Here is a 26760-nt window from a genome sequence, read left to right as displayed (position 1 = left end):
GTCTGGGTGTGGCAGCAACAGGGGAAGGCATGCCAAATAGATATGATGTGGCTCATGGCCTTGAGGAATTTAAAATCTGCTTGGCTTTGAGACTGACTCTGAAGCTTAATGAGATCAGCTAAACAGTGAGCCGAGCACCAGGGCCACAGGAAGGAAGGGACTGGAGAAGATGACGGGACAGAGGGATAACAGCTGTGAAGGGAATAAGGACCTGGGCATGGAAGGGGTTTTTTCACAACAAAGGGAGGGTAGGACGCTGTTGCAGGCTGGCAGGCTAAGGAGCAAAGTACAGGAAAAGGAGGGGAGCAGAAATGGAATGGCCGAGTTGCAGCTTCCTAGCTCCCTGTATGTCTTTCTGCCTTCTCCCTTCCCCTCAGATGCTTTTCAGTGTTTCCATGCATATGTTGTGTGTGTGTGTGTGTGAAATGTATGTGTGTGTATATGTGTTGCTCTATAGTGTGCATATGGAGGTCGGAGTGTGGCGCTACACGTGATCCTTTCCTTACACTTTGGAACCACATGTCTCTTCCTGGCTGTTTGTTACTGCGCATGCCTGCACTTCTCCTGGTTCCAGCTCCCAGCTCATTGGCAGAGCACTGGGAATGTAGATGATTGCTGCAAGCCTGGATTTTTATGCGATACAGACACAGGACCTCAAACTTGGGCAGCAAGACCATTGAGCCATTTTCCCAGTCCTGCCGTACGTACTTTTCAAAGATCTGTGCTTGATGCTGTAGGCGGGACAGATGGCTAAGCCTTCGAGTCCCAGCAGTTTGTCCCTGAATAGGTGAGATCTGCTTCACATCCCTTTGGGATCCAGAGAGGACCGAGGTACAATGTGAGGAGGAGAGATGACTATAGATGTTAAAAATGCTCCATATGCATAGAATTAATCATTAGTGTATAACAGAGACAGTTCAATCTGTGTGCATTCTTACTTAACCCCTTTAGGGCCCAGTTCAGGTACCACTTCCTTACTGTGTCTGTCCTTCCTCACCCCCGCTGAGTGCAGTGTCTGTCTCCCGCTTGCCTGGACCTGTATGTGCGATTCTCCACGCAGCCATAGACAGCCAGGCCACAGAGGGCCTTCAGGTATAGGGGTTCTCTCCATTTCCTGAAAGGATCTTGTGCCGTTCTTCTTAGTGTGGCCTGCGCTGTGCCTTCTTTCTATTTGAGGTTGGAGAGAACAATGGAGTCTTAGGGTTTCTATTGCTGTGACAAAACACCATGACCAAAACAACATGGGGAGGAAAGGGTTTATTTCTTTTGCAGCTTGTAACCTATCATCTAGGGAAGTCAGCGTAGGAACTTGTAAACAGGAGCTGATGCAGAGGCCATGGAGGGATGCTGCTTACTGACTTCTCATGGCTTGCTCAGCCTGCTTTCTTATAGCACCCAGGATTACCAACCCAAGGTTGGCATTGCCCACAGTGAACTGGGGCCTCCCCCATCAATCTTTAGTCAAGAGAATGGATTACAGGCTTGCCCACAGGTCAACCTGGTGGAACATTTTCTTAGTTGAAGTTCGATTTCTAAAAAAAAAAAAAATAGCTCTAACTTGTGTCAAGTCGACATAGAACTAGCCAACATGAATAGGAAGATAGCTTTATTGGGAGTGCATCTGCAGTGGATACTCTGATATGTCCCTGTCCACTTTTTAGGTGACAAAGAGAGAGCTGAATGCTTTGGGGAAGGGGCAAAACGTGAGGTGTCCATTGTAAGGGTTTACTGATGAGTAAACCCAGTAGGAGATGAATGAGCAGATAGGTCTGCAGCGCTCAGTAAGAGAAATTGCTGTCTCCTGGCTTATGGCTAAGGATTGAGTTTCCTTAAGCTGTTGAGGAAGCTGGAAATATCCCTCAGACAATGCAAGTTACTAGTGAAGATTAATGAGAAGATGTAGACAAATGGTGGTTTCGAATGATGAAAGTGTCCCCTCCCCACAAGTCACTTAGAAAACCAGTGTCCTCATGGATTGAAGTGGCTGGTTCTGGCTTGCTTGTGGAGTGGGAGAATGTGACACTTGTCTTTCATGCAAGAGCAGGACAGGGAGTAGGTGTCACCGAAAGAGTCAGGTACCTCAAAAAGCTGTCAACTTGAAAGGATCCCAATGGTCCTTTGTCCACTTACCTCTCTTCATGTAACTGGGGCAGTTTTCTGGCCTCACATAAATTTGAGACAAGACATGAGAAGAACGCCTGAAAAGGAGTCTTCTCCAACACAGGCAAAAAGAATTCAGTCAGGTTTGACTAAAAGAAGTAGCTGAGGGAAGTAGAGACAGGATGGAAATGCTAAGGAGAGCATGGAGACTTAGGAAGAAAAGTTTACACAAGAGATTAGGGTTAGGAAGGACATAGAACGATGCTAACATTGTCAGCATAGGATGCTAAAGACATCTCAAAGGACAACTGACACATGAAAATGAGGACACAGACACCAAGTCCAACATTCCTGACCTTGTACACTGACATAAATATTCAACATTTGGCTGTTCCGCTCTGAATTGGACTGTTTCTCTTCCTCTTTCCTCTCTCCCCTCCTCCTCTTTCTCTTCCCTTGACCCTCTCTCTACTTTCCTCTTCTAGTCAGAACTTTCAGGTAACTACCTGCCATATTCAGTCACAGCTCTGGGAGCCTTGCTCATATTATCACACGTGATACATCTTTTGTACGACCCTGTGGCGTGTATATGCTTACCCCTTCCTTCTAGGTAGGGAACTGAATTGTAATGTCTGTGGGAGCTCGTTTTTAATCCTGTACATCTAGGTCATTCATTCATCCTGTCTTCCACATTCCTTGCCTCAAAAACGTGTTTCCCAATAGTAACTTAGCTATAAATATCATACATGTGTGTTAGCACAGTCTAACAGCAAGACAGAAGAAGTGGTAGAGGGTATAATTCCCTAGATGAAAAAGCTAGTCCTCCCTTAATTTAAATCTTAAAATTAGTAATACTAACAAACCCTCTCTACTAAACAATTAAAAATGGTAATTATCACTGGAAATAGGGCTAAAGGGACTGTCTTTAAATTTCAAAATAGAATGATGTGAATAAAAGCAATTATACCGAGATCATCCAGCAGAGAGCCCATTGCCTCTGGGCTGTATTAAACCTATATAATGAGCCAGGTGTTTTTAAAAAAGACCCAAGGAGACTCATGAAACCCCTCTGTAGGATGTGGGGAAATGAGGGCATTCTGGAAGTGCTCATGAGCACACCAGGCTTGGTGGTGGTGTTGACAGGCTTATGGGTAAAGCTAGTCCAGTCACAAGGCGGCCTGGGATGGGACTTAGAGGAACTCTTGGGAGGACACTGCCTGCACACAGTTCTAGTGAAGTCTGGTGATGACACCACCGAGCAGCCCTGGAGATTCCAGCATTGTGGTACGTTTTACCCCCACGTGGTTTGTTTTGATAGTCAAAGAAAGATTTTTATTGGTTCTTTCTTTAGCGTTCTATTTAGGTAGCTGTAGAGTTATATAAATAGTTATCTCTGAGTATTTAAAGGCTTACATCTTGACACACAATTAAATTCATCCATTCAGTAAATCCTTGCTGAATGTTTCCTGAATATTAAACACTCTCTCCCCCAATTCCAGCCATGCTGGCCTCCTGGCTGTCTCTGATGTACTTCTCCCACCCCTATGATATTCTAATAACATGTGAAGATGCCCTGGGAGGGTTTTCAATAGTGCAAGGCTTGATCTGAATTGTGACTGGCTAGGATCCAGCGTCTATGTTGAGAATAACTAAGGGAGGGAATAATTGAAGCCTGGGTGACTGTTTTGAAAGCTCTTGCAGGTAAAGTTTGGTGTGGGCTGAGCTGTTACAGCAGTGTTCGAACTGGGAAGACTTGAAGAAAGAGCGAACATTTGCTGACAGTTTAGTTCCAAAAAGAAAGATATGAACAGGGAGAAGGGAGTTTGGCCTGGATTTGCCACAGGGTTGGTTGGAATAGGAGATGGGGGTAGGTGAGGTGGGGTATGTCTGAGCAGGCAGTTCTATGTCTTTGGGTTAATTACATGGATGGGCCATTGTTTTACAAAGAGAATCTGTGGTATTTTGTGTTTGATGATGATTCACAGGAGGATGTTTGCAAAGTACAAAAAAGAAAGTACATGGAATTTTGAGGGAACTATAATCTGGAAGAAAAAAATCTAAAAAATAAAAAATAAGTACATGTAAAGATATTTTAGAATATGAAAAGGCAGCAGAGGAGGCAAATTTATTATTGATAACTATTTGAGGACTGGAGGTGGGGAAAGGATTGTTTGAGATGGCTGAGAGGATGGAGGTGCTTACCTCTAAGCCTGCCAGTCTGGGGCCCACATGCTGGAAGGAGAGAACAGATTCCTGTAGGGTGTCTTCTGACCTCCACGCTCACACTGTGGTGTGTGCATGCTCCCCCAGTAGATAAATAAACTTTAAGGTTTCTCATGGCCAAAGTATTGGGACACAATGCTCATAATTCTAGTGAGACTGTAAATGATTCCACCAAAGGGGTAAAAAAGAAACAGGATGTGAGTTTGGAAGTCCCTGTAATACCGTTCAAGTCACTGACTCTTTAGATGGACAGTGAAATTTATTATAATCATAGTTTTGTTGAACATAATCACTAGGTAGAGGTACTGGGGAAGAGGAAAGGCATAGGAAGCAAGCTTCCAGAGACGCCAAGGACAAACTTCCAGGTGTTCCCTCCATTGTGGGGCCATGTGCAGTGCTGCTGGCTGGGTAAGTGCACCTGAGCCTTGTTGCCTTTCTTACTCAAGTCATCTATGCATGCCACACCTGTTTGCTGATGCCAGCTACTCAAACCCCACACCCACCCTTACAGTGCAGATGGCTGATTAAGTAGTATCATTTGGCCACAAAACCTATACAAAAACAAACCTTATCAGGGAGAATAATCCAGGATCACAGAGCTGTCTCCCGTGGGCTGCTCCAAGGTCAGGCCTGAAGTCTGGCTTCTCTCCTGATTGTGTGAGGTTGAAGTAGCTGGGGCCTGGGGAGGTAACCCTTTCCTGGTCTGCTAGGCTGTTTTGTTTTGTTTTGTTAGAGGATACACTTGCAGGATCCAATCTCAGAAGTGATACACTGTACATACCCCAGTTTTGCATCATTTCAAGACATATGCAGCAAAATTCATGAGTGACCCAGAGACGCAAGATTCATGAGTGACGCAAGAGAGGTTAGATGTGTTTCACAACAGTTCCTTGAAAATCTGCGATGGACTCTGACTCATCCATAGGATTTTGCAAATTCTGGTCTAGAAGAAGAGAGAGCTGACCTACAGATATGTGTGGCATTGGCTGGGTTCCGGGAAGAGACCAGAAGATAGAAATGGAGTATGGAAATTGGTGGTTAGTCCTACAGCCGACTCCATCAGGACCTCTGTTTTGACAAAGTAGAGCAGTGTGGGATGTGAAACTGGGTGTAGAAGACCCAAGAACGGAGCGCATTGAGGGTGATTTCAAATAACCAGAATGAGGAAGCGTGGAATGGAAGATGAACTTAGGTTTAGCTAATGTATGTTCTCATTGATAGGAAGTAGAAAATTTGTTTTCATTAAATGTCCCATCTCTAAAAAGTAAAATTTCACACACAGACACACCCTCTCTTTGAGACAGTCTCCCTACATAGCCCAGACTGGCCTCGAACTCACAGAGGCCCTCCTGCCTCAACATCTGACTGGGACTACTGTTTCCTCATTTAGGGTCTTGTTCTGTGTAGGTGCAAACATTTCAGCAGTGTTTTCCTATAAGCTACAACTGATGAAACAGCATTAGATTTGAAAGCTTCTTTTTTCCTGTAGTCCCAAGGTTGTCAGCATGCACTTGAAGAGAAAGTGCTGTCTTGGAATCAACTGTTGGCTTTATATTTGTCAAAATATTTGGCTGTTAGGGCCTTGAAGAAACTGAAGATTTTTTTTTTAAATAAACAATGTGCTGCACCTATTTTGGGAGTAAAGTTCTCTGGTTTTGTGATGGCCCATTTCCTTGTGGGGTCATGGTGCACTTCCTCCCATTGGGCTGACTTTGATAATCTCCTCGAGAAGATAATGGTGGCTGCATTCTCTGATCTCTTTCTGACTCCTGCACATCCTTTGAATGCTTCAAATGTATCAGCCAATTAAAGCATCACGGAAACCCTGCGGGAAACAGGCGCATAGGTGAGGATATGATAATGTTAGGATTCAAATCCAAACAGATCCTCAGCTCCTCTGACTTAGGCGTTGATTATGTTAAAACACCACAGAACAAGCATTTTATGGATATATAGGTCCATTTAATTTCACATCAACAAGTTGAAGAATCAAGATAGCATTTTTAGCACATCTTAAATGAAGTAGGTCTAGAAAGTTTGAAGCAAACCATATTGGCCCCCATGAGGGCTCTCTTAGCTTCTTCTCAGCCTTCATAAATCTATGGGAGGGAGGAAGTTTTTCCTGTAGTTTTCTTGAACATTTCGTGGCTAAATTAAACAGGTGTTTGAAACTGTAAGATTAAACTTTAGCCCTTGACTTCCTTATTGCTCTTTTCTGACCTTTATTTTGAGTCTGCAATGCTGTAAGATTGCACATGGACTCAGCTCTTGCTGAGAAATCCAGAGCTGACCCTTTGAACTCTTCTACGAACATCTTTAGTTGTCATTTACAGAACCTTGAAAAAATAGATTATGACTTTTCTTCTGTGGCTAGGAACGATAGTTAAAGAAGTTGCTTTGGACTGAGGGAGAGCAAGTATTCACCTTGAGTGCCAGACAGTCATGCAGGTACTGCAGTTCACAAAACCCCACAGGTGCCCATTTCTTTGCTTTCTATCCCGTAGGTGTTTGGGATAGGGTGTAGTGATTAGTTTTCAGTACCTGACCAAGACTGCTTAAGGAAGGGAGGAAGGAAGGGTTCACTGTGGTTCGTGGTCTAAAGGTGAGGTCAGTCTGCCATGAGGGGGAGACATGGCGGGCAGGGGACAGCTGTGGCCACAGTGGTAGGAGTGTGAGCCAGCTCATCACATTGTGTGCACATTTGGGAAGCAGGGAGAGATGGATGCTGGTGGTGTTGAGCTTTCTCTCCTCTTTTCCTTTTTCTTTTGTCTAAGACCCATGGAAGATGTTGACGTCATTCAGACTTACTTGGTTCTTACCTCATCCCTTAAACCTTTTTGAAACACCTTATAGACAGAACCAGGAGTGCTTTTCTATGGTTATTTAAAATCTAGGCATGTGAGATTAACTATATCACAATAGGTATAGTTTCCTGTTTACTTGTGCGCTCGATGCCAAGCATGGAGTTCTGAGTTTAGCAGCTGCTGGCTGTGCAGCAGAATGAAATGACTTATGTATCATCCTTATTCCCATCACGGAAAGGGAGGTGATTTCCCAGATCTGGGTCACAGTGCATTGAAATGTATAATAGCCATCAATTGTGACATTTAAAAAATTCAGGATATAAACAAATTTTAATTTACTTTGCACGTAATATTATAATAAAAATGGCAAAAGTACCTTTGGGTCTTCTGCTGCAAGACCATTACTAAGAAAGGCAGTTAAACCTGTAGAGTGCACCAGTCAGAAGACCATGTTAGACTGCTGAGCACACTACAATTTACTCGTACTGTTCCTGGGAAGGTGTAATCCCTATAATTTTACTTCTGCCTGCTTTGTAAGTAAATTCAATGCCCAGCAGTGTCCTTACTGTGTTCCCCTGCTTCCGCCTTGAGCTCTTTGCCACCACAGAAGTGATAAGGATTTTGCTTTCTTTTCACATTTTAAGCGGTAATCACTCTTTCAAAGGCTGTCTTTAATTTTATGTAATTAGTAATATTAGTTAATTAATGGGTGTGTATGTACACGTGGGAGAGCAGAAATGAGTGTGCTCATCTATGTGTGCACATGCAGAAGCTAGAGTTTTCTCTTGGGGAGTTTTTCCTCTCTCTTCATTTTATTTATTCATTTGTTTGCTGGTATTGTGTTGAGACAGAGTCGCTCACTGAACCTGGAGCACCCATTTTGGTTAAGAGCGTCTGGCCAGTGAGTCCTAGAATTTCTGGGTCTACATCCTGTTAGTGCTGGGGTTATAGGAACACATTACCCTGGGCTCTGGGGATTCAAGCTTAACTTCATGTGTGCAGAGCAAACACTTACACATTACATTGGACCATCTTTTCAGTTCCCAGATCTGGATCCTATTTTTTTTTTGTTTTGAATTTTTTAATTTTACATACTAGCCCCAGTTCCTTCTCCCTCCCCATCTCCTGCCCTCCTCCTTTCACGCCTCAGAAAAGGTAAGGCCTCCCTTGGGGAGTCAACAAAGTCTGGTACACCAAGGTGAAGCAGGACCAACCCCCTCCCTCTTGTATAAGGCTGAGCAACGTATCTCATGGTAGGCAATAGGCTCCAGAAAACTAGTTCATGCACCCAGGATAAGTCCTGGTCCCACTGCCAGGCTCCCCCACAACAGATCAAGCCACATAGCTGTCACCCACATTCAGAGGGCTTAGTTTGGTCCCATGCAGGATCCTTAGCTGTCAGTCCAGAGTCCGTGAACTCTCACTAGCTTGGGTCAGCTGTCTCTGGTTTTTCCCAATCATGACCAGATCTGGATCTTAACAGTTCTCAGCTTTACAGCCATATGTATCAGACAGACTTCAACTAAATCTTACATATGGGTTGGTAGCTACTGAATCACCTACTCAGCTGGTCTCTGGTAAATAAATGGGTGATGGAGGCTTCAAATTTACATTAGAAAATCATCTTTAGACAAAATTTAGAAGAATTACTAGTCTCACCAAAGAGAGTTGATAGAGGAAAGCGGACTTCAGGTTACCTGCTAGAGATCCTACCAGGAGGCAGGGGTCAGAATGTGTTTTGATTGGAAAAGGCTACACTTAAAACCTAAACTGAAGCGTCGCTGGTGTGTGATGATGTCAAACACCATTATTACCTTCCGTGTGGTTTTGCTGTGTGGGCCCAGGGTTATAATTACTCCTTTAGGAACGTGTCTGACTCTAAAGGGTTCCAAATGCGGTCATTTCATATTGTGGAGTTTCGTGTGAAAATGGCTCTGAGGGGAGGTATGGTTCACTTTACCCTTAAATAAGAAATAGTAACTTCGCTCAGTGAATGAAGCTTTCAGGTTTGGCTAAGAGTGCATGGCTTTTCTTTTTCTGTTTGACTGCAGGGGCTCCACACACTGGGGAACATAACAGCAGGGATGATTATATGGTACCCAAACCATGTTTTCTTAGGATTTGACATAGTTAAGAGGAAGGGTAGATTTATTTCACTACAAAAATTTATGAGACATTTAAGGTTTTACTGGATGTTGAAGATTTGTTTTTCAGAGATTATTTTAAATATCTATTTACTAAAGCAGAAATTTAGAAAAAAAAGTAATAAGAACTTTTAAAAAATGTACATTCCCTTAATTAAACTAAGTGTGAAGAAGTACACAGGGATGGCAGCAAGATGTCCCCCAGGCATGTGGGAGGAGGTCTCTCTGAGGCTCATGCCCAAAATGGAAGGCAAAAGAATGTGTATCTCTGCTTGGCATGTGTTAGGGCTCTCCGCCTGGTCCATCACAGTTGGCCTAGAAGCGTATCGGAAATGTATCAAGGGAGGGAACTTGGAGTGGATGGAAGTGTGATCAAGGAAGGGGCTCAGCACTGACCTCCTCAGTGCTCAAGTTTCTAGAGCACTGAGGATACCAACAGCCAAGACCTTCTGCCGATGGAAATGGACAGACCAGCCTGGCATGCGTTAAAGTGCTCTGATCGTGAACTAGTTCCTCGACCCAGGGCAAACCAGAGCAGCTGCCGTGGGCAGAGAGTAGTGCATCTGGGTAGCAGGAGCTGTGAAGGGAATGTCCATGTGGATCATTTCAGCTTTAAAAACTGTTCTTGATGCAGGGCGGTGGTGGCGCACGCCTTTAATCCCAACACTAGAGAGGCAGAGGCAGGCTGATCTCTATGAGTTTGAGGCCAGCCTGGTCTATAGAGTAAGTTCCAGGACAGCCAAGGCTACACAGAGAAACCCCATCTCGAAAACAAACAAACAAAGAAACAAAAATCATTCTTGAAGACCAGGAAGGCATCTGGGACGGATGCTGGCAGTGTAACCTCCTCCCAAGTGCAGTAAGGACAAGTTGGCCCAGACCCTGGGCCCTTCCTGTTGTTTTTGTTCTGTTGAATTCTTTAATTGCCAGGCAAGCATCTTATCATTTTACTTCACGTCCATCTTCTGTGGAGCCGGAAACATTTCACAATCTGCTAGAAGGTCAGCGCATTCATTTACTTAAATACATATGTGGTATTGATAAAACAGTAGGTACTATCTCATTTCCCAGAATTAGCTGAGATGCATGTGACAGTGACTGAGCCAAGGCTTCAGACCCCACAGAGCACTGTCACTGGCTGTGGCAGTGACAGCAAATGTCGCCCCAGCCTCCATGTACCCCTTCCATGATCTAAACTGTTACTGGAAAATAGCTTCCCAGCCGTGCTGCGTTTCCCAGCCCCTGTTGCGTCACAGAGCCTGAACATTTACTGTATGTCCACCAGAACTGACTTGCCTTGGGAAGTAAGCAAACTTCCGGTTATGGTCTACTTATCTGCTACTCTTTTTTTTTTTTTTTTGGAGGCAAAAAACAACCCAAGCTAAACACAGAAGAGATGATGATTGTGGTATGTCCTTGTGGCACCTTAATGGACACTTTGGGAAACATTGAGAATGCTCAGTGAGACAGTGGCTTAGGAAAAGCATCAGTGCATTTAGAACCTTCCCTGTGAGTGATGTGCTTTGTTTGTATCCGTGCTGCACGGAAGACGTGGGAGCACATTGTGCTACATTTTAGTTCAGTGGCTGATGAGCCTGGTGGTCTTGCCCTGGCCAGTTGACAACTTTCTCATTTTTTTTTTTTTTTTGCCTGTGAAAAATGCAGTTTCTTTCCTATCTTTTGCTGATAGGTTAATATAGTCCTAAGTGGCTGGAACTTTTCATCTTTTATTAAAAATAAGTACTTATTGAGCTCTCCCTCCCTGTCAGGTTCTAGGCTAAGGGCATCACCTACACTTATTCACCCCATGAAATAGGTACCACCCTGTAAAGGAGGGAATGGAGGCTTTGAGAATCAAGTCAGCTGATCAAAACCAGCAGAGAGCACAGCGGGCATTTGCACTGGTGTCTACACAAGTCCCCAGTCTGCACAGTTAATCACTGTGCTGTGCTCCTAAGAGATTTGGCACCTATGAGGGGTTTGAATCCGTTTTCATTTGGGCTGTGTTTCACTTTCTTTCTGTTCTATCAACTGTACTCAGCCTTTTCCAAAGCATGAGAAGGTGAAAGGGCTTTTGGGGTACCATGTGCTTTATTCTGTACATAGTCGCTCACTGCTTGGTTCTCAGTTCTTTATGACATTCCTTCCATGCTTTATGTAAAGTTAGCAGAAGTGAAGCTTCCGATTTAAAATGTTTTGAAAAATCTGTTCCATTTAAAAAGCAAAAACCTTGGTTTAGGGTTTAAGTTCTAGTTCTGCTTCTGGAATGTATTCATTTATGGAGGCAAACAATGCTTCTTTGCCACATTGTTATTGTAACGTTAAAGATCCGATATGGGAAAGCCATTTTGATCCCAGCTCCACAGTTTCTGTGTTAGCAGTCATAGCAGCTGTGGTGGATTATTGGAACCAGGATTCAGCAGAATGATTGGGCTGTGTGGCATTGTGAAGAGCTGCTTAAGATAATTATAACTGGCTGGGCTTGACCGTGATACTGAACTGGGCTGCAGCTGGTGGCTGGCATCCCAGCGCTATCTGAAGTATCTTGTAGCAACAGTGATTCTTAAATTACTACAGTGTATCTACTGAGTAAGCAAAGACATAGGAATGTTTTAGTGATGTGTGTTGTGTGGGAAGAAAAGAATGAGGAAGACAGCTGAATTCTGCAAGGCAGTAGACTTTGTGGAGAAGAGGAAAGAAAAGCAGGAAAATTAGTCTCATGAGACCGTTCAGAAACACCCCGAGGATGGAAGTCTGGGTAAGTGATGCGCTAACGGGCAAAGCTGCTAAGTGTGTCTGGTCATTTTGCCAAATTAAAATGCCCCGTTCTGGAACTAGGCCAGAGGTTCCAGTGAGCAATCAGCTCCGCTGTCTCTGCAAGAGTGAGCTAGGGTGGGGATCTCTTGAGAAATCATCTCTAGATGTCTCCAAGTCCAGACTTGTGCATTGGAGGATGGAGGAGAAGGGGTGATGGGAGAATGAAGGTTCTAAACGCATTAATGCTTTCCCTAAGCCATTGTCTCACTGAGCATTCTCAGTGTCTCCCAAAGTGTCCGTTAAGGTGCCACAATGACAGATACCACAATCAACATCTTTTCTATGTTCATCTAGGGTTGTTTTGTTTTTAAACTCTGAGACTTGACTAAGTAGCCCAGATACGCTATTGTGGTTGCAGCCTTTCCTAATGTCTATTGAAATAAGTACGTGAAATTGGTCTACAACAGGCCTGCTTTGGGTCCACTTTAAATGATCTTGGAAAGCGCGCCTTTTAGTTTTAAAGTGTTCACACAGGGTGGCTAGGGTGGACCCCTGATGGAAAAATCCAAAGACTGGAAATGGCATTTTGTCTGCTAGAATTTGCTAGACATTTACAACTGATGAATGGGAACCAGGTGTCCTGTAGGTTAAATCAAGTTTGAGGCAGACTTCGGTTTCATTTTGTTTTAAAACATCACATTAAGGTTACTAAAGTTTCTAGACCTGGGTGTTTTCTCCTATTACTTTCCTGGCGAGATTTTTTTTCTCTTTCTTTTCCCTTCTTTCTTTTTTCTTCCCTCCCTCCCTCCCTCCCTCCCTCCCTCCCTCCCTCTCTCTTTCTCTCTCTATTTCTCTATTTCTCTCTCTCTTTCTCTCTCTTTCTCTCTCTCTATTTCTCTCTCTCCTTCTCTCTCTCTTTCTCTCTCTCTATTTCTCTCTCTCTATTTCTCTCTCTATTTCTCTCTCTATTTCTCTCTCTCTATTTCTCTCTCTCTCTCTCTCTCTCTCTCTCTCTCTCTCTCTCTCTCTCTCTCTCTCTGTCTCTTTCTTAATGGAAAGTTTTAAACTTGCCTTGGCTTCATATAAGGAAGAACAGGATTTCTTCTTGCTCATTTTAGTGGTGAGACTTTACCAACTCCCAAGCTGGAATTTAGTTCTGAGGTGGCGTCTGAATAATCAGGCGCCAGATTCAGTGCTGAGCTCCACATGTGCAGAGAGCATTCCCGGCTTCTGGGAGACTAGATGTGTAGACAGCTGAACCCGGCTAGCGTGTTCATTTGTGCCAGCCTAGGAGTAGCTGTGGGTAGGTAAAGGAAGGTCTTGTTAACTGGGAGAATGGTGGGAACCCGGCATATTGTGTGAGACATTAGGAAGGCAACGTGTAATTTGTGGCCGGTAAATGCCAGGCCCTTGCTCCTTAGCCCATCCGTTGATGTGTTTTGTGCAGATGTCTGTGGGTTCTGCACTGGCCTGAGTGATTTTCCCAGCAGGCTTTAAAGTGTAGCAAACCCCAGCCTTTCTGCTCTTCTGCCCTCTGATGAATGAGGAGAAGTACCCGAGGAAACTTCCAAAATGTTTGCAGAAGGAGATAGCATCCAGAGTCTTGATTGGGCTCTGTCTGTTTCTGGAACCTCTTTTATTGTTTGGGCAGATGCAGGCAAGTCTGGAATAACTGGAGGCATTGCGGCAAAAGTGGCCGGGGTCACAGGATGAGTTTGGTTGAGTAGGATATGTCCACCCACAGTCTTTCAGGACTCTAGGATAAATAGCCTCTGCTATCTCAGTGAACTGCCTGGGTATGCTAGGTAGTATGTGGTGTGCAACAGGGAAGAGGAAGCAGCAAATAAAACCTACCAGGCTTTGTCATCTTGAGGGAATGTTTGTACCAAAACTTGAGATGGAAAATTTCTGGTCTCTACATAATCTTTCCCTCTCCCCAGTAGCCTGAGTCACCCCATTCCTGCTGTACCATGTTCTGAAAAACCCAGCCTTTGAGAGAATCGGAACTGTGTGCATATGGGGCCAATTAAAAAAGAGCTTCCAACCTGTCCTCACCCGGGATGCTTGATTTCCCCACTCAGCTAATTGCACTGATGACAGCATCCTCTCTTGATTTTGAAGGTTCATATACACACGTGCTTTAAAAAAAAATGCTAGCAGTATTGTTCTCTTGAGGGAAGCAAAAGGCAGTCCCCTGGTGGGGGCGGGATGAGCATTCCTTTACTCCACTCACTTCTGCGTTGCCAGAGACTACACCCTCCTCTCTGTAACCACAGAAGACTGTTTCTTTTGGCTGGGTCTTCTGACCTTGGAGGATCTAGCCAGCCGCCTCGAAGCGTTGGGTGCTAGACATAATACTGCCAGAGCCCAGGAGTCATTTCTCTCTTATAGATCTGGTTTAGTATGACTATATTCATGTTTTTCTATTCATCAGAAATTCTGTTCTTGACCTTAAAACGCGTCACCAAACCCCTGCCATGACGTTTTCTCATATATGTATTTATATTCTAAGAACACGAAAGAATTAAAAACTACCCAAATAAGAAAGCCACAAGCGACGCCACGCTCTGCTCCGTGGGAGGCGGAGCAAGTTGAGAATGTGGATTGGATTTGGTATCACAGTTTAATTTTTCTCTCATCTGTCTGGGATGAGGCCATTTTTCCTTGGAAAAAAAATTCACTTGGGTTCACCATCAGCTTTTCCTTTTAATAATTGAAAACCACTGTTCATTATTTACGTAAAAGGTTTTTTTTTTTTTTTTTTTTTTTTTTTTTTTTTTTTTTTTTTTTTTCTTTCTGGCCTGCTTTCTCTAACCTTTCCCCTCATAAGAATTTTTGGAATTCCCTGACTTTTTCTCTGAGGGATTTTATGCCTGCTTTATCCCAGATGTGGGACATAGACCATGCTGAGGATGTGTGTGTGTGTGTGTGTGTGTGTGTGTGTGTGTGTCTTTTTTCCTTTGTGCATGTGTGTGCTTCTGTTTGAAGGTTGTTCTTTTTTGCTAGGGCACAAATATGCCCCTGGGGGGGAAGAAAGCGCTATAAAGAACAACTAGATAAGGAAATATGTGAGCCTGTTTCAATTATCTAACTTCCTGAGTGGCACCAAATTCCTATATGCAAAATGAAAAATCATACAGAGGTTGGAAATAACGAGGGGAAAGAGCATCCACTAGTCATCCAGTCTTTCCATACAGAGATTTTCTTTTCTGGGTGAAGACATGTCAACTTCCCAGTCCCAGAGCCCTGAGTCTGCACTTTGGGGGAGCTGACGTCAGTCCAGGGAGCTGTGGGCAGATTCTTCTGTCTTCTCTAGCTCACCTTCTGCTGCCACAAAGAGAATGGTCAACCTTGCTGAAACTGTTTTGTCCACACAGGCTCCCACAGACATGCTGATCCCAATGCCTGGTTCGGAGTATAAAATGTAAAGATGAGGAACATCATTGTGGCGAAGAGGGCTGGATTAAGAAACACAGGATTTTCCCCATTTCTCAATTCCTTCTCAGATTTCCAGAAGACAGATGGTTTACCACAGCCTTTTGGTTATTGTGGTTTACATATTAATGTCTAAAATACTATAAAAATCTCAACTTTTCTTCCTGATAATTTATGAGAAAAACATCGTATTTTTCCCTTCTCCATAAGTCCATACTTGTGTTTTCTTGATGAATTCCATCTGCTAGAGTGTGCTTATGTCTATAAAATCATACCTCACTGGGTTCTAGCAAGTTTCTCCCTAATTTAACTTTTTGCCGCCTGTTAAAAATTCATAAGATTACTTTCCCAATGTTTAGAGGAAGTTAGATAGCTGTCTGCTGTGCACTTCCACCAGGCATGACTGACAAACTCTATCCTGTGTGTCTCCTGTAGGATCGTTCGAAGATGGTTTGGCTGCCTTGGAGCTTTGGAGATCTGATGTCACGATGAGGACTCACACACGGGGTGCCCCCAGTGTGTTTTTCATATATTTGCTTTGCTTTGTGTCAGCCTACATTACTGACGAGAACCCGGAAGTTATGATTCCCTTCACCAATGCCAACTATGACAGCCACCCGATGTTGTACTTCTCCCGGAGAGAGGTGGCAGAGCTCCAGCTAAGGGCTGCCAGTTCCCATGAGCACATCGCTGCTCGGCTCACGGAGGCTGTGCACACCATGCTGTCTAACCCCCTGGAGTACCTCCCTCCCTGGGATCACAAGGAGTACAGTGCTCGCTGGAATGAGATCTACGGGAATAACCTGGGTGCCTTGGCAATGTTCTGCGTGCTGTATCCTGAGAACATTGAAGCTCGAGACATGGCCAAAGACTACATGGAAAGGATGGCAGCGCAGCCTAGTTGGTAGATTTTTGTCTTTTCCTTCTTACTGTGTTAACCTTGTGGCTTAAAGGAATGATTCAAGTGGTAAGGATCTATTTCTGGTGGTAGGATGATTGCCTAGCATGCATGTGTATGAAGTCCTGGGGTTGGTCCTGCCACCAAGTAAGCCAGGGGTGGTGTTACATGCCTTGAAACCCAACAGAAGAGATGGAGATAGAGGAGCGGAAAGTCAAGGTCATCTTTAGCTGTGCAGTAATGTGAGCCTGGTCTTTTGACACTTGAGCTTCTGTCTCAATTTAAGGAAGGAAGGAAGGATATCTAACAGTTTCCAAAGACCTAACATGCCTAACATGTTTCAATTTAGGAGCATGTTGAAAGGCAGCTTAACCAAAGGTATGCTGTGGGGGGGGGGGGGTGCAGAATTGAGCAACCAGTATCATCTTAATAGCTGAGAGTTCTTTCTGCATTGTTTAACATACATTTACAGTTACGGATAGAGTCATACTCTGAGGAATGCATCCTAAGTGATTTTTGACCTTGCGTGACTATCATGGAATACATTTACATAAACCTAGGTGTCATTTATATAGGATGTAGCTTATTGCTTCTAGGGCCAAGATGAGCAAATAATGTAAAATGAATTCAAGCACAAGACACGTGTTAAACCTAGGAGGCTGCTGCCTGCATAGCACAGCATTCATGTCCATGGTTAGTTTTGTATGTAAGTGGAAGGAGTACCCTCTAAAATAACAGTGGAATTATATTTCATAAACCCATAAATCAGTATCATAGTTGCTTATCAGACATTGTGCCCTATACACAGTTATATTGCTACCTTTTTTATGATTGACAGTGTCCTAGGCTTCTTTACACCAGCAGCCCCATGAACATGTGAGCAAAGAGCTCTTTGTGCTGATGTTAGGGTGGCTATAGGGTCACTAGGCACAAGGACTTTTCAGCGTGGTTGTGATCCTGCGCATGCTCTTTCTTGGAGCAGAACACCACTTACATGATACATGACTGTTTCTTATTGTTTCCTATTGGGCTTTTGATTGACCCCTCACATTGACTGAAATGTTTTGCCTATAAGGCGTTTCAGTCAATTAGCATTTATGTGCACTTTGTGATAATCAGGAGATAAAAGTCATTGTGATGGGATTGACTGGCAATTTATAAACAAGATTCTATTTAAGAGTCAGCAGAGGACCCAACCCTGTGGGAAAGCGAGTGCTACAGTACACACGTGTGAAGAATTCCGCTAATCTCATGGTTTACTCTTCAGGAGTTTAAGATTCAAGAGCCAACTTCCCGTTTCCTTTTGGTTACTTAAATTTGTTTATAATTCATGTTTCTATCTATCTGCTTTTTAAAAGATAAGGTTTGAGCTGACCAAACTGGGATTCTGTAGGTATTTTTTTTCCCAAACTCTAGCTTAATACACGTTCATAGCTCAGTTGCTAACAATGCTTACAAATTGTATGAAACATGGTCCTAAAACTATGTAAGCTGCCACTTGTCATATGCTTGGAGAGGACTAGTTTTAAAGGCTTAGGGACATCGGTAGCAGTCCCGTGGGTGAGTGTATCTTACATGAAACACATCTTGGTGTGACAGAAGAGGAGTAGCAATTTTCAGTCCCATGATAACTGTCTGACGTCTCATAGTGGACAAAATTATGGAGGAACAGTGGTATAGTAATTTGTAAAATTATGTAGTTATTCTATAAATGCATGTGATCATTCTGAAGCTCATGATATTTTAGGTTGGACCAAGCATTTTGTTGTGACTTGTCCCAAACATAGACCTTAGCTGTGTGTGTCATGTGTTCTGACTTAGAGTCACCCACATCAGACTGCATTCCAGTTCTGACACCAAGAAAGAAAATGAAATATGTTTGAAAACTTGCCTGATAATCTGAGCAACGATATGACATTATCAAATGTGACAGTAACTTAATGTTATACTAGGTAGAACAAAAAGCAATCCCTTTTTATCTCTGTTTGCTCCATTATAGCCTTTGTGCTGTCCATAGATGCTAGTACCTGTGAAATGCCCCAGAAAAACAGTTACTGCAAAAAGCCTGTTTCATCACACAACAGACTAAGAGATTAAAAAATGTCTTTGTATTGAAATTTTTAAACACAAATATAACAGTGTTAGTAAAATTATATAAGGCCAGTGCAGTTTCATAGTATACATATCTGGGTGTATGTATTTAATGAGCGGACACTTTCACTAGTATTAAATACCTTCTCTGACAAAAAAGGAAAATAAATAATTTCAAGTACAAATTTTAGCATTCACATAGTCTCTGGAAGTACAGATTGATTTACCGATCGGCAGAGTTGGGAAGAGATCTCCTAACTAACTGTGCTGTTACCCGGTGACCAAAGCCAGTCTGTCATTTAGTAGGCTGAACTGAACTTAGTAGGCCTGCTTTCTCTTGATCAGGCTAAGCTGGGGTTAGAAATTGAAAGTGAACTTTGATATCTGGGTTTTAGTTATAGATAATTGATCCCTTTCTTGTGGTCTTTAATGCTTTTATAGAAATGTTGACTACTTACAAATAGCCTCATTCAACCCTAGACTCTTACACATTCATTTAGGTGTGTGGTTAAACATCATTTTATGCAACTTAAAACATGACTGAATATTTTTATATTCCAGGTACCTTTCCTTAATTCTGTTTAATTCTGTACTTCATTATATACAAAAAGTGTACTGTGAGAGTTGTCATTGTCTTAGTTCGGATATAGTATGCACCTATCCATTTCAGAAAAATAAAGACTGGCTGTATTTAAAAATCAATAACAAATATCACAGAATTAAAAATCCCTACGATGGCTTCATATGTAGAATATATTTTCTATTTTCCTTAAAGAGCATTTCTACTCTTTTGAAAACTGACTACATTATATTTTTTTCACCTAATCAACTGACACTTTGAGCATCTACTGTGCTAGTGATATGGATTCAGCGTTGAAGAAATGGCCCAGTATTTTTTTAGTTTGTTCCTAGGATGAGGAATCTTACAGTGGGTGCTTCTGAGCATGCGGATAATGCAGTAAGGTTTTCATTCATGACTTATGGGAGCAGCAGTGCAAAGGGGCCAATTCTGGAGTCATTCTGCCCACATCCTGAGCTCTGTATCGCTTCAGATAAGTTTCTCAGTTTGAGCCTTAGCAACGCTGGCGTGTAACATTACAGCAGTAGCGTGTCTACCACAGAGGGTCATTAGTAGGATTAAGTGAGGCAACCAGTACATAGTCCTCTGAAAGTTCTTGTCATGTAACAAGGCTGGAAGAATAATGACAGCTGGTGCTAATTATTGCCTCTGCTGTTTCACCTAGGACATAGGCCCTGATTGGTGTATAAGAGTTATTTATAGATTTTTAAGAAGGAAATAGGTTTTTTGTTTTTGTTTTTTGGGTTTTATTTTTGTTCAAAGATTTTTATCACCATTTTTCAAGTTGTTCTCCATTTGCCTTTGACAATGCTCCTTTAAAACAGGCAACATTTGACCTCTGGGATCCTTTGTGTGTGCAAGAACCTAGTGGTAAGGCTGTGATGGAGGGCTTGCGGGAAAGTAATAACGGGGTATCTTTGGTTCAGTGTTAAAGCTGTGGTACTTTCCTGGCAAGCGGCAATGTGAAGGAAGAGTTTACTTTGACTCATAGTCTGAGGGTACAGCTCATCATGATGAGGAAGTCAGGAATCAGCAGCTGGTCACAGATGATGGCTGCCATGGTCAGCTAGCCTCTTCCCTTGTATGCAATCTTGAGCCTTCGCCCCGAATGGTGCCACTACTTTTTTAAGGGTAGGTCTTCCCGTGTCAGTGGACCTAATCAAGAGAATCCCTCACAAGCGGTCCAGAGGCTCATCTCGTTGAGGCTGTTAAACTGACAACATAAACCATCATATTTATTGAATCCATTGTATGTTAGTAAAGAGATTTGAAGGTTCACATCCATAGAGTGACTTTAGAATTTCAGCCATGGTGGCACTCACCTTTAGTCCTAGCACTTGAAAGGCAGATTTGGACAGATCTGAGTCTAAGGCCAACCTGGTCTACAGAGCAAGTTCCAGGGCAGCCAGGGCTACACAGAGAAAACCTGTCTCAAAATAACAACAGCAACAGTAAAAAAGAATTCGGTCCCTGCAGCCACTGTGAAAAGTTAAATTGAAAATGTGATGTAACTGCATATTTCTACCACCTATACTAACTATGCAGTGGAAAGGGAATCTGAAAGACTGCCGATGGCAGGGTGGTTGAGAAATGTGTATAATTCTGTGGGTCTCCACACCTGGGCACCACAGGAAGATGCACTTGCTTGTGTGTTCTCTCTGTCTGTGTGCAGGCAACCACATCCTTCCCAGGAAGTCTTTCCTGTTTTCTTGTTTTTGTTAATGCCAAGGTTGTGTGTATCTTACTTTTAAACCTGATTAATTAAAACAAGTTATTTCAAGCCTTTGAGATGGCTCAGAGGTCAATGCGTTTTCACCAAGCCTGATGACCTGAACTCTGAAGTCCACATGGTGGAAAGAGAGAACTGATTCTCACAAGTTGTCCTTTGACCTCCACATGTATGCCAAGGCATGGACATACATGCACACACACAAATTTAAACAAAATATGATTTAAGAGCCATGGAAGTACTATACATAAAATATTTTTTTCCGTCAAGAATTTAAATTCAAGCCAAGAAGATAATACTTTAAAAAGTGTGTCATAGAAATTTTACATGGATTTCCATAAAGATCAATTCAGAGAGACTTTAGGGGTAGCACATATTACTCTATCTTTCTTAAGAGTTCCTTAATGTGTGTGCGGTTTTGTTTGCTTACTTGTGCTTGCCTGTGCTGTGCCTTCACCTCCACAACTTTTTGCCCAAATTAAAGACACATAATACAAGACTCAAACTGAAGGGCGCTGAGGGAGATGGCAGTGCAGAGCTGGGAAAAGGATTGGGAGAGGAATGTCGCTAAGACACGTCACACCGTGACCACGCGTGACTCACAAGAGGACCCTGAGATTGATTTGTTTTATTTATTTATTTGGCAACAAGATGAGAGGCTTCCTTAGTTTTGAAGTTTAGAGTGTCCATGAATATAAAAAAATCAGGTCAGTTGCTCTGTAAAAGAACAATTATTCCTGACCCAGAGTTCATAAAGAACCTTCTAGATTTTCACAAAGACTCAGTACTCTCATAAACATCCTTTGACGTGTGTATCCTTTGACAGCTCCTCCTTTGCTGAGCTGTGTTGATGCTTTTCACGCAGCACTGGGCAGAGAACAGGAACTATGTTGTTTGGTGCATGCATAGGTTCCCTTCATGGAGGCTGCCCTGAGCAAATTTCACTAAAACCTGTAGGGATGGAGGAGGAGGAATGGAGTAGATGCATGATTTCGCCAGCCATGTTTTCCCCTGGGCTAGTTGAATTCTTTAGTAGACTTTTTCGTACGATAGAAAATGAAATGCCAGGCGGCATCCCTTCGTGTCATGTGTCTCATTAAGTCTTAGGCTGATGGATTGCTCTGACCTTGATCTGTTCAGTTATATGTATCTGGTGGTCTAGAAATTGAAGCGAATCAGACAAAAGGCTCACTCGCTTATTGGAGTCCACCAATGTCTAGTCACTTCAGAGAAGTGTGAGTTTACCATGTTCCACTTAATCATACGTGGAGATGGATGCATTGAAAAGAGATTTAAAATACGATTGTAACGGAGGGGATTTACTCAAGTCAAAGTCAATAGCTGGGAAGCATCCAGTGTGCACTTCCCAGGAGTGGGATTTTTTTTTGGGGGGGGGGGGTTCCTCGTAACTTGTCAACCCAGGGAAAACGGGCCTGACACATTCATCTCGGAGGAGATCTGTCCTCTGCCCTGGCTCTGCTGTTTGTAATTAACCACATGTCCTCTGGCCGATTTTATAGCTGCTGTAAACATGGTTTTTCATCTGTAAAATGTAGATGGCTCTTTGCGGCCATGGTGGTTCATGATGGGGACGAAGCAATGCACAGAAAACTCTTGAGATTATGTAATTGGCACTTGGTTTTGCTAAACATTTGCTATTTGTGGTATATAGGAAGATGTCACACTACAACACTGTCAAGCCTTGGGTGCACAGTATTCCATTTTAACCACTCTGGAGTCGGGTTTTTGAGGAGAATTTGTTGTGAATCCCTCTCCCTTATAGTATTTTTCTTCTTTATCATGAGACAGAAAATAAAACACAGAGAAAAGAAATGACTTCACTCTTGTGTTGGAGCCAGTTGGCTACAGGGGATCGGGAGAACTGGGAAGGGAAAGAACAAAAGTTGAACTTTTGGACAGAGAAGTCGTTGTACTTTTTTTTTCCTTCTACAACAGATTATTAAATCCTTGCTTATAGATGACAAGCTTCTGACATCTTAGGGTGTACTTGTAAAATAATATAGAACACCTAAATGGAAAAAATAAAAAGCTCTGTCGCCCTGAAATGAACCAGTCGGTGTCATTGCTCTGTGTACCAAGATGCACTGTGGGGCCTGTCTTAGCCCTTGCCTGCCGGGCTCCAAATGCAACTCCTTGCAGCGGCTTCTAGGGCCTTTTCCTTTTTTAAACTGCAGCCTAAGGCTGAGGATCAAAAGCGGGAGGGAGTAGCTGGGCCCCAACGCTTGGAGCCACAGCCCTGTGAGGGAAAAGATAGGTTTTCCTCTCATGACCTTCCAGTGAGAACGGCAGGGAGGTTTGCCCAGCAGACACCTGGAATCCATTAAAGCGGACTGGTGGAAACAAATGCCGGGCTGTCAGAAACCCAGCCTCCGGTGTTGGCTTTTTCTCATTCATGGTTTTCTTCTCCCTTGCCCTTCCCCCTCACTCTTTCCACCACTCTCTTTCCTGTTTCTTACATTTCTGTGACAGCTTTCTCATTTGGTGTAGGCTTAGATCGTTAGAAGCTGAGGGCAGATGGCTCTGAGTCAGTCACGTTCGTCAGCTTCTTTAAAGTTTACAGCATCTCGAGCAGTAGGACCCCGGACATTGGACAGTCCCTTCTTGACCAGCATTTAGTGAGCAGGTTGCTGCTGACCAGCATCACTACAGGTGGATCTGGAGGCCACAGGGGACCCCCAAGCTGCGGAAGAAGCCCAGTCAGGTTGGCAGGTGAAGGCGAGCTGAGCATCCTTGGAGAAGAGCTGAGCTTGTGTGAAGTCACCCTCTCCCTATGTATAGGATGATGCTCAGCTCCCCTAAGTTCTTGGTGCCCAGTCACCCTGAATGCTAAACTGTTCTCCATCTATTTCAAATGCAGGTGAGGATAAAGCTGTTTCAGTAATCCTCTTTCTACCCAAGTTTAAGATATTTGATGGTAGCTGTAATCACACTCACTTGGAAAGAAATACAAAGTTACTTTTCTCTGTAGGACTTGTTGTTTAATGTTAAATTCTTTTCTCCATCCTACCCTCCCTTTAAATGCAATATGGGTTTTCTGAATTGCCACAGGAGTTGGGCTTAGGGCCAGAAGAAGCTACCTTCCTTTTGTAATGGAGTCACTCACTTTGTACATACAGCACAGGTGACGTTCATATAAAATTCTGCACTGTCTTTACATAAAGATTTAAAGCATATCTTTAAATGTTTTCTAACACAGTTTTGACAAACTTGATGTTTGGATTTTATGCATTCCTTATTTCCCATCTTGAGGGAAAAATGTTAGTTGGCAGGTACTGAATATATCTGTAATGACACTTCACAGAGATCTTTAAAAAGTGCAGTGAAAATTAAACACTAGGTTTACCTATTGGATGAAATGAGAACTCTGTTCTGACATTGTGGCCTTGCCGTTAGTGCAGTCTTATAATGCTAAATGGATATTTGTAATAACTGCTGAGGTTGGTGATGTTACAGGTGTGTTCATTGGATCTGTTGATAATGGTACAAGTGTGCTCTTGGATCTATTGCTGATGTTGCTGATGTCTTTATGGGATCTGTTGGTAATGGTACAGGTGTGCTCATTGGATCTGCTAATGATGGTACAGGTGTGCTCATTGGATCTGCTAATGATGGTACAGGTGTGCTCATTGGATCTGTTGATAATGGTACAGGTGTGCTCATTCGATCTGCTAATGATGGTACAGGTGTGCTCATTGGATCTGTTGATAATGGTACAGATGTGCTCATTGGGTCGGTTGATAATGGTACAGGTGTGCTCATTGGGTCGGTTGATAATGGTACAGGTGTGCTCATTGGATCTGCTAATGATGGTACAGGTGTGCTCATTGGATCTGTTGATAATGGTACAGGTGTGCTCATTGGATCTGCTAATGATGGTACAGGTGTGCTCATTGGATTTGTTGATAATGGTACAGGTGTGCACATTGGGTCGGTTGATAATGGTACAGGTGTGCTCATTGGATCGTTTGAAAATGGTACAGGTGTGCTCATTGGATCTCTTGATAGTGGTACATATGTATTAATCGAATCTCTTGATAATGCTACAGGTGTGCTCATTGGTTCTGTTATAATGATAACAGGTGTGTTAACTGACTCTCTTGATAATAGATCTTTGGAAAGCCAGGTAGTTCATTTTCTCTTTGGCATCTTCAAATTGGTCTTTAACTTTTCAAGTTCTAAGGCTTTCTCAATTAAGGCGGCACATTTTAACTATGCTTAACAGCCTCGTCCATCCTTTCTTTTTCTTTTAATGTGCTGTCTTTGAACGGCAGGAAGATACACAGTCTCCCGCATACATACACCTGTGATCTAGAAAGTACGTTTGTATATGACGGCCTGTGTGAGTGTACCAGAAAAAGAGAAGCTTGTTAGTGACTGCAACATTCATCAAGGAGGGGAACGAACACCACCATTGGGATCCCAAGGGTGGGGAAAGGCTGAGACAAAGTATGACTGTTTCAGCATTTGGTCCTTCAGAAGACAGGACCCAGCACTCCTCCCTGCTGCTGACTCCCTGACTTGTGTAGTCGCCCATGTGATTCTGAGGTCCCCTGAGATTTACGTGATTAAGGAGAAGCTTGTGAAGAATGGGCCTGGGAAGCTGGTGACAGACTGTACCTACGTGAGATAGAGAGTGTAGGAAGAGAGTCAGCTGATGGGAGAGAGACGATACTTCACTTTTTTATGCCCTTTTTATGGCAGTATCTGTTTCTTGTGTCTACTCAATCTGCCTCATTTGCCTGTATCACCGTATGGCAGATGACTGTTTGCCCCTCGCCCTGCTGTCACAAGGGCACATGGGTGCTGCAGATTAGATCTGAGCTAACCACTAAGGCTCACATGGAGGAGGCCCTCACACAGTAGCACTGTGGGGAGTACTGAACACATCAGGAAGTAGAGCCTTGCTAGTTGGAGGAAATCTCATGGGGCATACTCAGGAAGGCTACCCTGGAACTCCAGCCCCTTCCTCACTGTTTCCACCTGCCAGGGCACGAGCCTTACACTGTACCGTATAGTCTCCACCATCATGTTCTCCCTCTCCAGAGGTCAAGACAGTGGGGCTGGTGACTGACTGTAAGCTGAAGCTGTGAGCTGATTATTTCCTTTGCATGAGGTGATGTCAGGTATTTCATCATCCTGTAGAGAGCTGACAGTTAAACCTTCGATGAATACCTTCGTGTTTATTGTTGTTAGGCCTCCACACTACAGCCCACGCTGCTGCTTACAAATTCACAGTCTTCCACTCGTCTCCTGCTGCGCTCTGCCCACGCCTGTTTTCCCTCTTCCTCCCATTGTTCTTCCTGGACTCTCGAATGCAGTTTGTTGAGGTCGGTTCTGTGGCTATTGAATGAAGGTGAATTGCCACCCTCACCACAAAATGTGTTCATCCGGAAAGAGCAGCTTTTCTGTCTTCTTCTGACTTTTAAGCATTTTGTAATTTTATTAATTTTATTGTTTTAGTGACTATCATGTTGTTTCTCCTGAAACAGCTTGCACTGCCATCTTCTAGTATGACCTGGGCCTGAGCAATAAGTTTTCTACTTGCAGAAAGCCAGACTCACCCATATCTTTACTTCCAAGACTATCAGACTCCACGACTAGACTTAACTGCTTCCTTCGTGATGTGTATCCATCTCCTGCAGCTCTCTTGAGTGTTTTGTTTTGTTTGTTTGTTTGTTTTAATTCAGCACACTGGTTGTGCTAAGAACTAGAGCACACATTTGGTTGTTTCATCCTGAGTGTCTGTCCCAAAGAAACTCCTTTCCAGAAACCTCTGGGCTCTGCCTCTACCCTGACAGTGCCTTCAGATGCTCTGTAGGACATCTCACCTGAAGTATAGCTTTGGTGGATGTGCCAGTCTTCCTCATTGGCCTGTCCACTTGCAGAGGGCCCAGAGGACCTAACATAGTGAACCTGCTGCAGACACCTCTAAGCGACACTGAAGGAACAAGTGACTTGGCTCCGAATGGGTGACTGGT

At 43.3% G+C, this 26760-nt stretch overlaps 1 protein-coding gene across 4 annotated transcripts in view; it reads left to right on the top strand.

Annotated features, from left to right (window-relative positions):
* Positions 1-26760, top strand: part of Dse (dermatan sulfate epimerase) — a 54858-nt gene that overhangs the window by 9276 nt on the left and 18822 nt on the right. For 3 of the 4 annotated variants that reach the window (XM_038340655.2, XM_038340656.2, XM_038340654.2), the window contains exon 2: positions 15899-16367. In XM_038340655.2, the coding sequence (XP_038196583.1) occupies positions 15952-16367 (416 nt within the window). In that variant the 5' untranslated portion in view covers positions 15899-15951. Of the gene's footprint in view, positions 1-15898; positions 16368-26760 lie in introns of those variants that run through there. The other variant, XM_038340657.2, reaches the window with a different exon arrangement.

This window comes from Arvicola amphibius, chromosome 8 (assembly GCF_903992535.2).
Source record: "Arvicola amphibius chromosome 8, mArvAmp1.2, whole genome shotgun sequence".
Lineage (NCBI taxonomy): Eukaryota > Metazoa > Chordata > Mammalia > Rodentia > Cricetidae > Arvicola > Arvicola amphibius.
This window is presented reverse-complemented; position numbering and strand designations above follow the sequence as displayed.